Source organism: Centruroides sculpturatus, unplaced genomic scaffold, assembly GCF_000671375.1.
Source record: "Centruroides sculpturatus isolate CEXI.00-Female unplaced genomic scaffold, Cexi_2.0 scaffold130, whole genome shotgun sequence".
In the NCBI taxonomy this organism is placed as follows: domain Eukaryota; kingdom Metazoa; phylum Arthropoda; class Arachnida; order Scorpiones; family Buthidae; genus Centruroides; species Centruroides sculpturatus.
This window is the reverse complement of record NW_019384364.1, coordinates 567,389-585,110: the sequence shown is the minus strand read 5'-3', so window position 1 is coordinate 585,110 and position 17,722 is coordinate 567,389. Positions and strand designations below refer to the sequence as shown.

The 17,722-nt window shown below is 31.0% G+C and overlaps 1 protein-coding gene across 1 annotated transcript in view; it reads right to left on the bottom strand.

Moving 5' to 3' along the window:
• The window catches only part of LOC111642185 (amidophosphoribosyltransferase-like), a 24,567-nt gene extending 7,378 nt beyond the window's left edge, over window positions 1-17,189 (bottom strand). The window contains exons 1-7 of the mRNA XM_023388490.1: window positions 16,940-17,189; window positions 8,547-8,817; window positions 8,220-8,475; window positions 7,924-8,148; window positions 7,723-7,850; window positions 4,922-5,143; window positions 4,502-4,758 (exon numbers count right to left, since the gene is read on the bottom strand). Of these exons, the coding sequence (XP_023244258.1) occupies window positions 4,502-4,758; window positions 4,922-5,143; window positions 7,723-7,850; window positions 7,924-8,148; window positions 8,220-8,475; window positions 8,547-8,817; window positions 16,940-17,055 (1,475 nt within the window). The 5' untranslated portion in view covers window positions 17,056-17,189. The remainder of the gene's footprint in view (window positions 1-4,501; window positions 4,759-4,921; window positions 5,144-7,722; window positions 7,851-7,923; window positions 8,149-8,219; window positions 8,476-8,546; window positions 8,818-16,939) is intronic.
• Window positions 17,190-17,722: the final 533 nt, after the last annotated feature.

The window sequence follows — 17,722 nt, the reverse complement described above, 5'->3', positions numbered from 1 at the left end:
AAAAAAAAAACAAAAATATAAATATATAAATAAATAACGATATTATAAAGTATAATAGACACCGCGCGACAACTTCAGCGCGATAAAGTTATTGCGACACTCGCTATCGGCAACGGCGACAAATTAATTGACGTTTTTTTACCCCCTCCGTGAGTCGCATGGGTCTGTCATACCCATGCGACTCGTAAAGCATTTTTTTTCTAAAAAATGAGCGTTGCTATGCAAAAAATTTTAACAGCATGTTATTCTAATTAAAAAGTTTGAGGAATATTAATTTTTTCAAATTTTTCAAAAAATATTTAATAGTAAAAAATTTTGACTAAAAATCGCGTCGGGTCTGTCAGACCCATGCGACTAACAGAAGGTTAAAAATGTTCATATTATTAAAGGTTTAAATAAATCTACCCTGTACATCCATTGCACTTTTTAATTGGCCACAAAAATTAATTTTTGCTTAGGGCATTGCAGAGCTTAGGACCATCTCTACTTATTGAAATACTGAATCACAAAGCTTTTTAAGCTTTGTGATTCAGTATTTCAATGGTTTGCTAATGGTAAACAAACAACAAAGACCTACTACATCTGGACTTCTATACATTCAAATGATTGTGTAAAAAAAGCTTTTATTTCATCATCACGTTATTATATACTTTTGTATTTATTTTATATTGAGGCCACTTCGTTGTTTGCTCGGGAGGAGGCTCGTTATACCTAGATGGCATTGCCTTATCATTTGACACAATGCTGTTTTGTTATCATTAAAATCTGAAGTTTTAACATATCTACAAGACACATTCTTTCGAAGATATCATAAAGGATTAAAATGTTGGTTTATGAAGATATGTTTGAAGAAAATGAAGGAGGAAAAGATAAGGACCAAATAACTACTGGATAACATAGATCTACTTTTCTGCAAATATATTTAATTAATTATGGAATTATGACGACACCTAATACCTCCCTCTAGGACAACTTATTTAGAAATTAATTAAATATAATCACAGAAAAGTAGTCAGATATTATCCAGTAGTTATTTGGCTTCTCACAAATATATTGGGTTTAGAGATGTTTGTATATGGATAAGGACCATATATAGAATAAAGAGAGTTGAGAAGGTTGAGATAAAACTAAAGTTGTCAGCAATTATTGCTCCAGAGTTTACGGAAGAGGTTGAAAGAAAGATTGACTCAATATATGAATACAATAGGAATAAGATTAAACTGAGATACGCTAAAAAGATGAAGTGGATATTGAAAAAGCATTTAGTTTGTTCAAGTATGGATTATAAAATTAGTTTGAATGTGGATAATATATTAGGTAACCAAATAAATAATGTCATTTTTGAAATGTGACTAAAAATGCTTGTATTTTTTAATAATATAAAATAATATAAATATTTTTTAATAATATAAAATAATTTTATTCATTAAACCAAACTTGATAGTTAGCGTTCAAAAAAACTAGAAATTTGAAAGTTATATTTGTAAAAATCTGCTGAGGATGAAAGGAAAGTCCTCCTGAAAAATTTTGGAAATTAAAATTGAAGTTATTTTGATTCCTTGAATGAGGTTTGAAGCTTTATAATTTATAATATAGTTATAATTTATAATACAGTTCAAAATAAAGAACATTATTTTGAACTGTAAGACTAGATATCTGCATCCATAAATTTCCAGTATAATAAGTCCTGTTAATATATAGAAAGTACTAGTATACAAAATAAATTATAAATAGTTAAAAAGGACAAAAAGGCATAATAATTAGAGATTTGAAGCTGTGCATTTTAATAATTTCTGAAACTATTAAAAGCATAAAAATTAGGTTAGTTGTTATTTTGTTTTAAATTCAATACCAAAAATAAATGGCAATGTTTATACACAATTTGTTATAAAATCATAATTTTGCTTACCTGTTGAGCAAATCCCAAAGCGGCTGGAGTTGCTGATTCTGGAACTGTGCTCACTAAATCAGCATTAACGGGAGCTTCTATGGCAAGCTGGCGACCACATTCTTCACGAACTCCATAAACCATTCTACCTGTACGGTATCGGTCAGCAAATGAATCATTGTAATCACTCTTTCAATTAATAATTTTGTTCTTAATACTTACCTTCCAAAAAACTATCTGGTCTAGCAAAGTAAACATATTCAAATATACAAAATGCTGGAGCAGAATCATTTGGTCTTTTAACTATGCCAACGGATTTCGGTCCATGTTTCGTGATCTCAACAATTTCTCCGGGTTCTATTTCACGTAAAAATTTAGCAGAAACAGAAGGAAAGCAGCACGATTCGGATGAAACTACCCATCCGTCAATTTCTTCTAATTTGTTTTCTGTAATATTAAAAATAAGTAAGTAATCACATTATCAAATCCTTTGATTTAGATTTAAATTTTAAACTTGCCGTCACAATTACTACCCGCCGGAATCAATGTTCCGAGGCACAGTGGTCTATTTCCGTATGGATCTCTCACAGCATAAATTGTGTCATCACACATAATAAGTAAAGAATATGCAGTAGGAGTTATGGACATCAACTGCTGAATTCTTTCGGGCCATTTTGGTCCTTCAGGTTCTCCTCCGGGAGGAGGCATACTAAGCAACTGCGTCAATAGTTCACTATCTGATGCAGTAAACAACCCAACACCTTGACTCAATATCTAAACAGATTAAAATTCATTTTCTCATCATCCATTTTATATTAACAATCATAATATAAAAATAAACATACCTTTTCTCTCAAAACTTTAGCATTTACAAGTTGTCCGTTATGAGCCAGAGCCAATAACCCATGTTTTGTATGAACAACAAAAGGTTGAATGTTCTGATGCTCGGAAGCACCATGTGTCGAATATCTCGTATGTCCGATTCCCAGATTACCTTTAAGTTTCATGAGATCGTCTTCTTTAAAAACGCTGTTAACTAATCCCATTCCTTTGTGAACTGACACTTTCTTGGTATTGTCTCCTTTTGATGTTACTATTCCAGCACTCTCTTGACCTCTAAAAAACAGATTTAAATTACTATCATAGAAAAATGCATTTTATATGATTGAGAAACTTCTCTGACAAGTTTATATTTAAGATAATACCTGGAGAAAAGTATACAATATTGATACAATATAAAATGTGGCATAGAACAGGTGTGGCCAAATCTTGTTACAATTGTAAGCTCGCCAACCTGGTAGAGATTGGGGACTTAAAATCCCATTTCTCGGACACCACTATAAGGACACTAATTGGGGGGAGTTTTTTATTCCCTACCGTTGGGATGGCTTAAGGTCTATTCATACGAATATACCTTAAGCCATCCCGACGGTAGGGAAGCCATTCCGGTGGCAGTTTTGAGGAGACAGGAAAGACAAGTGTTTCGCAAAGAAACCGTTTATTTTTGATGAATATGCTTACATAATATTATCAAGATCCTGGGAATCAGAGTTCAGGGAGTTGCCTTCAGTTGTTTCTTCCTTTCGTTCCGGTCCAATGCTGACGGGCCCCGGGGTGGCAACACTTTAATTGTTCATATCTATATATATATAACCCATTCAACGGGTATCTGTCTGTCCCTTAACCGTTTGATAACAGACACTAGAGGCGACCCTATCGTGTGTCATATTTCAANGTTATTAAGCGTCAGAGTGGTTAGAATCAGAGTCAGATGGTTTAACACAGGAGTTAGTTATTAAGCGTCAGAGTGGTTAGAATCAGAGTCAGATGGTTTAACACAGGAGTTAGTTATTAAGCATCAGCGTGGTTGAACTAAATCATGTCCCCATACACATTCTAACATCATAGGCAAGAACATCTTAATAGGTTTTACTGTACTATTATAAAGTGACAAAAAAGCTTACTTTGAGGGTACAGACGAGTTTTACTTTTTATTTTTTAAATTTTGAACACTAATAACGAGTAAAATGTTCATTAAGAGATATGACACATGACCCCTTTTATGTCTTCACACTGTCGACCTTTAATCAAGAACCAAAATTTAATAGTATTAATGCCCCTTTATACGCAAGCTACAGTGCCACATTTCGTTTCTTAAACTTTACCCATTCTGAGATATTGTTTAATATCTCAGAACAGAAAATAAAGAAATTAAACAAATTAGACGCCAACACACACACGCATGCGAATTTTTCCTCTTTCATTGACTTTTTGGGGGGTTCGGGGGGTCTCCAAACATAGATTTGCAAAAGAAACACGGAGAGTTAAATTTGACACGATTTCAATACTTTTCCATTGTATATACATAACAAGTTGGGAAGTAAAAAGGAGTTGGAGTCGGCGGAATTTTTGACGACTCCGACTCCGGCTAAAACACTAAAACTCCACGACACCGACTCCACAGCCCTGGTTTTAGCATAAGAACAAAGTAATATGATATAAAATCTGTTAAGTTTAAAATATATACAAGCAGCTAAACCTTAAAAATTATGATTTCTTTTGAAAAAATTTAAAAACAAAACATTATTTTATAGTTCATTAAAAATAATTCACCATTCTAATTCTACGGGATACTTTCCAGTTAGACATGCAGTACAGTGACCTATTTCTTTTTCATTATTCTTTGAGATTCCTCTCTGAACCGCGCTGACGAGACCTTCAACAGATAAGTAGACGAGACTCGTGGCTTTCAAATAATTGGCTAACTGTTCTGGATTTAGTCGATTTGCAATCAACTCTTCTTTTGTCGGAATGTTAATGCCCATGTAGCACGGATAATGAAGTGGCGGAGATGCAATTCTGATGTGAACCTACAGAATAATAATAATATTAATAATCAGTATTTAAATAAGTAACTGTTCTGTAATCATTAGAAATAATTAAACATAATATAAAATTTGAAAAATATATTAAAAATTGTCAATTTAATTTAAGAATTTAATATTTGCATGGAACTAAAGTTTATGGACTTACTTCCTTTGCTCCTGCCTTTTTTAATAAGCTGATAATGGCTGCAGTCGTGTTTCCACGTACTATAGAATCATCAATCAATACTATTCGCTTTCCATAAAAATTATCTCTGAGAGGTCCAAATTTTTTGGCAACGGCAAGCTTTCTTAGACGTGCTGTAGGTTGAATGAACGTTCTTCCCACATATCTGTTCTTACACAAAACTTCAACATATGGAAGTCCAGACTAAAAACACAAAATTTCAAAATTATGTGGTTTTTTAGATAAAATTAAGAACACATTTTTAATTATCAACTAAATTTCACTTATAAATGCCCATTGTTTATACAAATTTCAATCTCAAAATTAATGTACAGATCTGTCATTTTTGAAAAATTCATAAATAAAACATAGTAAACTAAAGAATCCAATGATTAAGATTTACACAATCTTAATCATCAGATTCTTTCCAGTTTCACAGCAGTAATCAATACTAATGAACAGAAGTGGCCCTACATATAGGCAAAAAATAAAATTCAGCCTAGGGCCTCACAATTTTGGTAGTAAATTTTAGTACTTAAATCATCAAATTAGTAATTATGAAAAAAAAATTGTTGCAGTATCTGTCACATCTACAGAACAGTCATTTTTAAAGTTAAAATTGATAAAGAACTGCTTCTAATGTGTCAAGAGAGACTTTCAATCTTGCCCACTGAAAGAAATATCACAAATATGGCCATGGAGTTAGAGCAAGTTCATTGCTAGAAGGGTTGGTGTCAGTAAAAATGGACTGATTCCAATTCTTTTTTTTTTAATTATATAATCTATGTTAAGCTCTTGTTAGGTGCATTAACGTCAAGATTAAATCTGGTTCTCTTGAATACTTTATTAAAACAGCAGAGGGAAAGCATTTTGTAAGTAAACGTGTGGTTGAAGATGAGAGGTGATAATGAAAACCTGTGAAAAAAGATAAGTAGTTTCAGTTTTGATAAGATGTTTGATGATTCACTTAAAAAAGACTTAAAAGTAGTGCACTGATTCACTTGGTAGCAATGAAATGCATTCTGCATTAATACAATCAAAGTATATTTTAAATTATTATTTAGAGATGTGAGTCGAAGTCAGGGGCTTGGTCTACCAACTCCCAGCCCTGTACAAAACTCAGCCTTTCTTCTGAAATTGATGAAGTCAACCTTGCTAAAAGAAAGAGAGCAGGTTTGTAAGTGATTTCCTATACACATTTTTATTACATCTTTATGTGTTTTACTGTCTGTTTCTATATTAAAAATGTTCATATTATTAAAGGTTTAAATAAATCTACCCTGTACATCCATTGCACTTTTTAATTGGCCACAAAAATTAATTTTTGCTTAGGGCATTGCAAAGCTTAGGACCATCTCTACTTATTGAAATACTGAATCACAAAGCTTTTTAAGCTTTGTGATTCAGTATTTCAATGGTTTACTAATGGTAAACAAACAACAAAGACCTACTACATCTGGACTTCTATACATTCAAATGATTGTGTAAAAAAAGCTTTTATTTCATCATCACGTTATTATATACTTTTGTATTTATTTTATATTGAGGCCACTTTGTTGTTTGCTCGGGAGGAGGCTCGTTATACCTAGATGGCATTGCCTTATCATTTGACACAATGCTGTTTTGTTATCATTAAAATCTGAAGTTTTAACATATCTACAAGACACATTCTTTCGAAGATATCATAAAGGATTAAAATGTTGGTTTATGAAGATATGTTTGAAGAAAATGAAGGAGGAAAAGATAAGGACCAAATAACTACTGGATAACATAGATCTACTTTTCTGCAAATATATTTAATTAATTATGGAATTATGACGACACCTAATACCTCCCTCTAGGACAACTTATTTAGAAATTAATTAAATATAATCACAGAAAAGTAGTCAGATATTATCCAGTAGTTATTTGGCTTCTCACAAATATATTGGGTTTAGAGATGTTTGTATATGGATAAGGACCATATATAGAATAAAGAGAGTTGAGAAGGTTGAGATAAAACTAAAGTTGTCAGCAATTATTGCTCCAGAGTTTACGGAAGAGGTTGAAAGAAAGATTGACTCAATATATGAATACAATAGGAATAAGATTAAACTGAGATACGCTAAAAAGATGAAGTGGATATTGAAAAAGCATTTAGTTTGTTCAAGTATGGATTATAAAATTAGTTTGAATGTGGATAATATATTAGGTAACCAAATAAATAATGTCATTTTTGAAATGTGACTAAAAATGCTTGTATTTTTTAATAATATAAAATAATATAAATATTTTTTAATAATATAAAATAATTTTATTCATTAAACCAAACTTGATAGTTAGCGTTCAAAAAAACTAGAAATTTGAAAGTTATATTTGTAAAAATCTGCTGAGGATGAAAGGAAAGTCCTCCTGAAAAATTTTGGAAATTAAAATTGAAGTTATTTTGATTCCTTGAATGAGGTTTGAAGCTTTATAATTTATAATATAGTTATAATTTATAATACAGTTCAAAATAAAGAACATTATTTTGAACTGTAAGACTAGATATCTGCATCCATAAATTTCCAGTATAATAAGTCCTGTTAATATATAGAAAGTACTAGTATACAAAATAAATTATAAATAGTTAAAAAGGACAAAAAGGCATAATAATTAGAGATTTGAAGCTCTGCATTTTAATAATTTCTGAAACTATTAAAAGCATAAAAATTAGGTTAGTTGTTATTTTGTTTTAAATTCAATACCAAAAATAAATGGCAATGTTTATACACAATTTGTTATAAAATCATAATTTTGCTTACCTGTTGAGCAAATCCCAAAGCAGCTGGAGTTGCTGATTCTGGAACTGTGCTCACTAAATCAGCATTAACGGGAGCTTCTATGGCAAGCTGGCGACCACATTCTTCACGAACTCCATAAACCATTCTACCTGTACGGTATCGGTCAGCAAATGAATCATTGTAATCACTCTTTCAATTAATAATTTTGTTCTTAATACTTACCTTCCAAAAAACTATCTGGTCTAGCAAAGTAAACATATTCAAATATACAAAATGCTGGAGCAGAATCATTTGGTCTTTTAACTATGCCAACGGATTTCGGTCCATGTTTCGTGATCTCAACAATTTCTCCGGGTTCTATTTCACGTAAAAATTTAGCAGAAACAGAAGGAAAGCAGCACGATTCGGATGAAACTACCCATCCGTCAATTTCTTCTAATTTGTTTTCTGTAATATTAAAAATAAGTAAGTAATCACATTATCAAATCCTTTGATTTAGATTTAAATTTTAAACTTGCCGTCACAATTACTACCCGCCGGAATCAATGTTCCGAGGCACAGTGGTCTATTTCCGTATGGATCTCTCACAGCATAAATTGTGTCATCACACATAATAAGTAAAGAATATGCAGTAGGAGTTATGGACATCAACTGCTGAATTCTTTCGGGCCATTTTGGTCCTTCAGGTTCTCCTCCGGGAGGAGGCATACTAAGCAACTGCGTCAATAGTTCACTATCTGATGCAGTAAACAACCCAACACCTTGACTCAATATCTAAACAGATTAAAATTCATTTTCTCATCATCCATTTTATATTAACAATCATAATATAAAAATAAACATACCTTTTCTCTCAAAACTTTAGCATTTACAAGTTGTCCGTTATGAGCCAGAGCCAATAACCCATGTTTTGTATGAACAACAAAAGGTTGAATGTTCTGATGCTCGGAAGCACCATGTGTTGAATATCTCGTATGTCCGATTCCCAGATTACCTTTAAGTTTCATGAGATCGTCTTCTTTAAAAACGCTGTTAACTAATCCCATTCCTTTGTGAACTGACACTTTCTTGGTATTGTCTCCTTTTGATGTTACTATTCCAGCACTCTCTTGACCTCTAAAAAACAGATTTAAATTACTATCATAGAAAAATGCATTTTATATGATTGAGAAACTTCTCTGACAAGTTTATATTTAAGATAATACCTGGAGAAAAGTATACAATATTGATACAATATAAAATGTGGCATAGAACAGGTGTGGCCAAATCTTGTTACAATTGTAAGCTCGCCAACCTGGTAGAGATTGGGGACTTAAAATCCCATTTCTCGGACACCACTATAAGGACACTAATTGGGGGGAGTTTTTTATTCCCTACCGTTGGGATGGCTTAAGGTCTATTCATACGAATATACCTTAAGCCATCCCGACGGTAGGGAAGCCATTCCGGTGGCAGTTTTGAGGAGACAGGAAAGACAAGTGTTTCGCAAAGAAACCGTTTATTTTTGACGAATATGCTTACATAATATTATCAAGATCCTGGGAATCAGAGTTCAGGGAGTTGCCTTCAGTTGTTTCTTCCTTTCGTTCCGGTCCAATGCTGACGGGCCCCGGGGTGGCAACACTTTAATTGTTCATATCTATATATATATAACCCATTCAACGGGTATCTGTCTGTCCCTTAACCGTTTGATAACAGACACTAGAGGCGACCCTATCGTGTGTCATATTTCAAACATTCAAATTAACAATATAAATTTTTATTATTCATTTGGCCAATAAATTATTATTTGGTCAATATAACAATATAAATAATTCAGTATATTTGTAATAGGAATTTATTATTTCAGGGGCTTATATCTCTCCAAGGGTCACAAGTAGGGGTATGATTCCTTTGACTTTATTGTTAGTACAGGGGTCTATGGTTTGGGGGGTCGCCACCTCTTCATTCGAAGGGTAAATCTTACCATTCGGATTTTAACAGAGCTGTAGAGCATATTGATAGGAACAAAAAAGTCAAAGGAACCGTGCCTCATGGAAATTTGTAAAGAACGCCCACTAGGAGGCATCCCAAGCTACTAGTTTGGGAGAATCAGCACAAAAATGATGAACAGATGTATGATGAGCGATGATGGCACTAAAACCACAGGTAGACTAGAGGAGACCACCCTCTGTCCTTGACATCGGAGTTTTTATAAGTTTTTCGTGATCGAATCATCGCTAATCAGACGGACTTTTCTTTCACACTTTCTAATTGGTCTCCCACCTGTCTCCAGGTATAAATGGAGCTCTGTGTCGGTTGCGGGAAAGGTTGGCTAAAGATAGTCGATAGTAGATAGACACCTTCCTTTAGACTCTGATCACATTTAATCGATGACTATGACATGCATGCTCATTCTGATATTTTTCTAGTTTTGTTTTGCTTTCTAAACTGTGTCTTAAAATTTTAAATTCTCTTTTTAACTTTTCTATATCTAAAATTTTGTTTTTCCCTCTACTCTTTATGAGCATTGATGTGAAAGTCCAGTGTTGCCAATTCGACACTTATGTAATTTATTATCTTGAGGTTTAACTTAAAAATTTTTCTTTTTGGGGGGGCTATTTCTGGGGCCTAACACAATAGAAGCCATATGTTGCTTATCAGAAATATGCAAGAGCCACATTCTCTATTAGAACTGTATTATATATATAAAATATAAGTCTATAAAAAAAAAACATATGGGAGCCACAGTAAGGGTATAGTAGAGCCACTTGTAGCAGTTTTGACACCATGAGTATAGATGTTGCCTGTAAATTTTCACTCTCTCTAATGTATTTATCCAGCTGTTATTATAAAAATGATATAATAACAACTAATATTATAGTTTAGCAATCTGCTTGAGTCAAAGTGAATTATATTCCATTAATAAATAATCCAGAAAAGTCAAATATGTTCAGCAAAATCAAAATTTAAATCATTAATTTAGTCTCATTTATTCATTTTCAGATCCAAGAATGATATAAAGATGGCATCAAATTTTGTTTTTGGCTAATCAGTCATCACTTTGAGAAGGTATTTTCTTGTACTTGTTGATAAAATTAAACAGACTTTTATAACTCTTTGACAGTCAAGTAGGATAACATTATGATTCATTATAGTGGATCCCTGCTTAACATTATTAACTGGTGTAAAATAGAGTAATGTTATACAAAAGTATTGTTACACAAGTTGTATTTTTTACATATACTGGCTAAAGTTGGTGTTTGGTGCAAAAGTTCTGAAATCTACTAGCATAACTATAGCAACATAAAAGTTTCTTTTTGTCAGACAGATGACACACAGCTAATCTACATAAATAATATAAATTTAATGCTTTTAAATACAGTAATACCTCGACTTACGCTACCCCGACTTACACGAACCCAGAGTTACACGATTTTCAAATCTCGTCAATTCGTCTTTTGTTTGAGTGCCATGCAACTCTTGATTACTCACTCTCCCCCACACTATTGTTCAGCTTACACATTCGAACGTGTCACGCGGAATCGACATATAGCTACAATTTATTTTGTGTTATTTATTTCTGTGTTTGTTATATCTACGGAGACTTGAGAGACTCTATGTGGTGATTTCTTGTAACCGTAAACAAATCGAAAGATGAGATAAGATTAATGAGAACATTTATTAGCTTACATACATCCGACTTGGATTTTACACAAACTGCAAAATTATACCCCGACTTACACGAATTTAACTTACACATTTATCGCTTGGTCCCACCTATCACGTAAGTTTTGGGTATTACTGTACATTTCTAGTCTTTTTACGTAACTAAGTTCTAAAATTTTGACTGTTATATTTTTAATCCACAAGTTTAATATAAAAATCTGACAGAATAAATGATGTATTCATAACACATTCCTTGATAGAGAAAGTGCTTTCTGGGTCATAATTTTTCACTCCTGCTGAAAACTTTTTATTTGATTTTTAGTCAAGCATTCAAGAATTTCTAAAACACTTTAATTGTGAATTTTTACTCACTAAGTTCAAAACACCCCCTAAATTTAAGTTTAGATTGGCATAGAAACAGTTATGAAGTAATACGAATTGCCAGTTCATCCCCTTTCAGTGACTGTTTGACCAGTTTGTTAGAAGTTGAAAATATCATAATTTTTGAGAAACTTCAATTCGTTCAGCAAATCAAGTTCTAACTCAGTTTATCTTGAGTATTACAATGCAAACAACACTTCAGTTTGATTAATGCTTGTCTCATTCTTTTATAGTGCTTCATATGACAGTGTAAACTTAGCTTAACTTGTTAACATTGTGTATAAGAAAAGCCCATCCCCATATACAGTTACATTTTGCCAGTCAGATACATAGTCATGTAAGGAAGCATATTATACAAATGAATAGTTTCTTATGGAGGAATAATAGTTATGCAAGCATTGCATTATTTAAAGTCTATTGTAGTATTCTGTTCTTGGGACTGAAATTAAATGAAGGAAACTACATTTATTCAGATTTTTCTTACATTTTACAAACTACCAAAATTATGGAAACAGTCCTTTAATGATTTTATTGTAATCATACATTACATAGTAGATCAAGCCTAAATTATCAATTAATAACCAAATGATAACGGATTCATTATCAGACTACATAACCCGGCTAATCAGTACTATCTACATACTTAATTAGCCACATTATTACTTAATAATGATTCTGAAGTTATCATTTGATTAATCAAACATCTTACATTAACACAAACAAGCTTTTGAAATGGACTGTACACTAAGTAATACTCTATTATTATTTTCAATTACATGCCAATAATCTATTGTTTACAGATCACCGACGAACTGTATTTGGTAATAATCTAGTGTTGTTATGATTCCAGTTACATCAATTCTGAATTTAAGATGCACCCCAATTTTAATGAAGGGATTTTTAAAAAATCTATTAAAGAAACCAAAAATATATTTTCCTTTTCTATGATGGGCTTGTATTTGGTAAAGTACACCAGTGACCATGTGAATAAATTGAATGCCAAACAGGAATTCTAGTCGGGCTCTGGCCTTAGTTAGGCTAATGAGCGTTTTACAATAAATGCCGGCTAGAGTTTATTTTGAATGCCAAACATTAGTAATTGGTGCCAGGTTCACACTTGATCAACAGGCTGGCTGCATAATTTATGAATTTTTTTCAGCCATTTAACACCTAAATAGTTTCCCTTAGTAAATTCTCTGGAGGTACCTCTCCCTCAATAGTTCAGCCTTGGGTCACGTTACCTTATCCCAGCAAACAAACTTGTCTGACAGACAAAATACACTGGTCTGAGCCCACCTTTTCCAGAAATATTAAACCAAAACTGCTTTTTATTGAACAATCTTTAGTCAAGAAGTACACACACCTCTTTCCCATCTTGATTTCATTCTGTAATTTTGTTTTCTGACATTGTTAATATTTGACTTTACATTTACTTATTCCATTCCAAAAATGATCATTTCAAGACTTAAAATTAACAAAGAATCATATAAACTCATTTCAATTTTAATTTTAAAAAACACACATCTTAAATTTAAATTAATGTGACATTTAAATTAAGGTTAATGCAGTTTTTGAATAAGTGAATACTTTATCAAATGACAATTTATTTTCATATTATTACAAAAGTTTGAAAAATGCTATATCATTAAATAGTATTTTTTTTTATTCCACTACACAGGGTTTTCCAAAAGAGAATGCTACCATTTTAAATTACTGTAATTACATTAATTATTCTCTGAAAAGTATGCATTGTACTGTACATCAATTGATAGAGTAAATGTCCAAGTTTCATCTACCATCTGCATGCGAACATCCTTTTGTCTGTTGCCTTTAGAAAATGCCTTAAATAAAAATGGTGACTCTGTAACAGAAAAATTTTTGTGTTCTGCAGTTGACGAAGTTGGAATCACTTGTCATTGTGCAATGTAATTTTCAATGATTTTTTTGAGTTTTGCAGACAATTTCAAAGTGATCCACTATGAAAGAAAACATTCTTGTTGCACAATGACAACCGATTCCAACTCTACAAACTGCAGAGCATGAAACACCTATTCTATTGTGGAGTCACCATTTTCATTTACAGTCCTTCCGAGAGGCAATAGACAAAAAAACATTTGAATGCAGACAGAAGATGAAACTCACACATTTACTCTATCGATTGGTGTATGATACATACTTCTTGGATAATAATTAACATAATTACAATAATTTAAAATGGTAGCATTCTTTATGGAAGATCATGTTATTAATAATAATAATAATATTATTATTATTATATATAAATTTCTCTTCATTACGAAATACAAAATTATATAATTAAATATCTTATAAGGAAACAAGGTAAGTATATTCAATAACTTGGAATATTTGGCACATTACCAAAGGTCATCAATTTGGATCCCATCCAAGGTGAAACAATTTTTTCATCCAAGTTTTAGTTTATGTTCTACAATTTATGTTTTAAATGTTATTTATTTATTTAAAATTTCAATAAATTAATTAATTTGGAAGAAATTAAATTTCTCTTTTCCATAGATATTAGAAAAAAAAAATTAAATATCATCCTTCTAAACCGAATTTCATTAGTGATATATAATACAAGTGTCTTCTTCAAGAGATGTGTTCTTTGAGTATTTTCATTCATTTGTACTTTCGCTTTCCTTAAAGGAGTATTTCTACACATATAAATGATATTTTTAATTAAAAACTAAACTCATTAATGTTGAAGTAAGTCAAAGTAGTAACCTTTAAAATGAATAAATAGATGGGTTTGGAAATACTATCAGACAGCCATGAGTTATAATTCCTATGATTAGTCCAAAGAAACAAGAATTCTTGATTAAATAACTGGCATATGGAAATTATTCTTTCTCAAATCATTAAGTACAGTCGACCCCCGTATAAGATCATTGATTATTCCGTTTTATATGAATTCCATGTTGTACGAGTCACTTAAATTTTACAAATACGTGAGCCGTTCACAGCCCGGTACACATATTTGTAAAATTAAAGTGACTCGTACAACATGGAATTCATATAAAACGGAATAATCAATGATCTTATACGGGGGTCGACTGTATAACATTATATGATTTGACTGCACAAAAATATAACATGACATTTCATAATGGCAAAAGATTCCAAATGACTGGATTAGCATTTACGAAACTTGTTTCAATTTTCAGATCACACAAAGAATTAAAAAATTTTACATATAAATGATCACATATTCTCAACAGTACATCTGATGGTTATTTAGATTAAATCAAATTAATACTCATAGATTTCATTTAATAAATAATGTGTTCAATCATTTTACAATATTTTACAATAAATTTACAGATAATTTGTGCTGTCATTTCAATTAAAATTTTTTAAAACCAACAGCCGAATGAAAAAGACAATTCAATTATTCAAATATAATTTTTATTAATATGGGAATGCATTTCAGGTACACAGACCCTTCATAATTCCATTTAAATGTGTATTTGGGCTAGAAGTGTACTTAATTTAGTCAATTAAATTTTTTAAATTTTAAGTTGTTTGTTTTGTTTTTTGTTTGATCTCATTCTACTAATACATTCCAAATACATTAATTCACTAATAAAATTCTGAATTCTTAATACTTTAAACCAATTTATTCTGGAAACTTTTGCAATGGAAAATAAAAATAAATTCAAATTTCATGTAATCATGTGACTATTCAAAATTTAAATTCAACCAATTTATATCCATACTTTCTATTGTTCTCTTGGCACTTATCCTCTATTTACCATCAGTGTAGATTCCCAAAAGCATTTTCCAGACTGCCATGCTTCTAAACTACAATGACAAAATTTGTTGACTTTGTACATTTGACAAAATTCAGAAGCAAGTGTTTCATTACAATAGCATCAATTTGATAAGAAACTCGATACTGTCTTGTTAAGTTGCAATTTGAAAAAATTGTAAATAAATTCCCACTGTTGTCTGTCCATCCGTGTTTCCTTAATCTTGAGAACAGAGTTTGATAGACAAAAGACAAGACCATATTTGGAAACCTCAGAAGCAGGAGGCCCTGATAAGTCTTATCAGGACTACATAAGAATTTCCAATGCAAACCAGATGTCATGTTATTTCAATTCAAAAATTTTTCCACGAAAGGTGTTAGATAGACAACTGGCACGACTCTATTGTTTTAATTAAAGGAAAAGTATGACGTACGAAAGCAAGCCACTACTAATTTGAGACGGAGAGAATATATTTTAAATTAAACAAATTAAAAATTGCAGTAATATATTGTGACTATGTCACAATAAATAACTGCTCAATTAGATTGGGATTATTGTAAAAATTTTTCATAATTGTGCCATAAAAACAGCCAAACACTAAAAATTATATAAAATGCTTTGTTATATGTTTACGTAAATAAATAAGATATTAATTGCATTTCTGGTTAATATATTTTGTATATTCATCATTGAAAGTTAAGGCTCAAGAAAGTGTAAAAAAAAGCAAACACAAATTATAATTTACACAATTCATTACCAGAGTAATAAACATAAATAAATTTACAAAATTAATAATAGCTTTCCAGCCTTGTTCATCTTCATATCAAATTTCTGTTATTCCAATTTTTCAAATAATACATGACGCTACTTGTTGTCAAGCTCCGGTCAAATAAAGCCTGCTAAACACTTTATAATAATTATGCATGCATATGCCAAAAAATTGGAACAACAAACTTCATCTGAAAATGAGTACTGTTTTGAAGGAACATACCAATTTTACAAGTTTAGTTGTTTTCACTATATTAAAGCATTTTCTTGTTTATTATATTTTGGAATTTTGAATTTACATTTGCTAAATCATGATGACTAAGTACAAAATGATAAATATTAAACACCAAACTCTGCAATTTGTCAATAACCATCATTATTTAGTCTAAAATAGTGAAATAAATAAAATAATATTCAGGATAATATTAAGATATATTATTTATGTTTTATAGTATATAACAATCAGTAAATTTTCAAGGTTTCTAATGTAAATCTCAAGTTTCAGTATAAAATGTCATGTATTTTTTACACTTAGTTATATAATATTTTAAATTTAATTAAATATAATTTAAATAATACACAAAAAATCGTATTTAAGTTTATTTAGTGAGGAATTTGCACAAATCTGGTTGTTAATATGTTATAATATTAGAAACAAATTGAATTTTTACCTGTGTTGAAGACCAATCAAGCCAATGTGTATAATGTGAGCGACGTCGACATTTGTGGGCCATTCTCCAGTCGACATACAACCAAATAATCCACAAGCTTCCTGTAACTCATCCATAGAATGTGTAAACAAAATTAAATCGTAAACATGAAATCAAACACAGGTAAAAAAACCGCGAATAAACCCACGTGGGATCTTACTTAGAATTCACCTGTAGAGGGCAGTACTAAAACTCATGTTAACGAAAAAATTATAACTTAAAAATTTGTTTAATTATCGTAAAATTATTTTATAATTTATTATTAAACTGATTTATTAAATAAATAATGGTATTTAATTAATTAAAAACGTTTTCGAGCTTTTTGATTATTTTAATTTAAAAAGTGATATAATTTGATAATAATAGATGGCGCAAGCTTTAGAAAATGAACGTCCATATTTAGTCCGTTTAACTGTATGGTATTCACATTTGGCAATCTTTAATATAAATTTTTATCTTTCTATGTAATAAAGGAAATATAAACATTTTTCTGCATTAGCATTTTATAAATCCTAATATTCAATTGATAAAATAGCAACAACTGGACTAAATATGACAAATCGGCGGCTTAGCGGACGGCTTAAGAAATTATATACTGTACTGTAGTCATGTACTTAACATTTACGGCTTTTAACACCAAACATACTTTTATGAAATAAATAAATTAAGACAATCTGCTATCTGAATAGCATAGAAGTCATAACGAAAGCCTGAAATTGAGATATATTCTATGGTTATGATGCT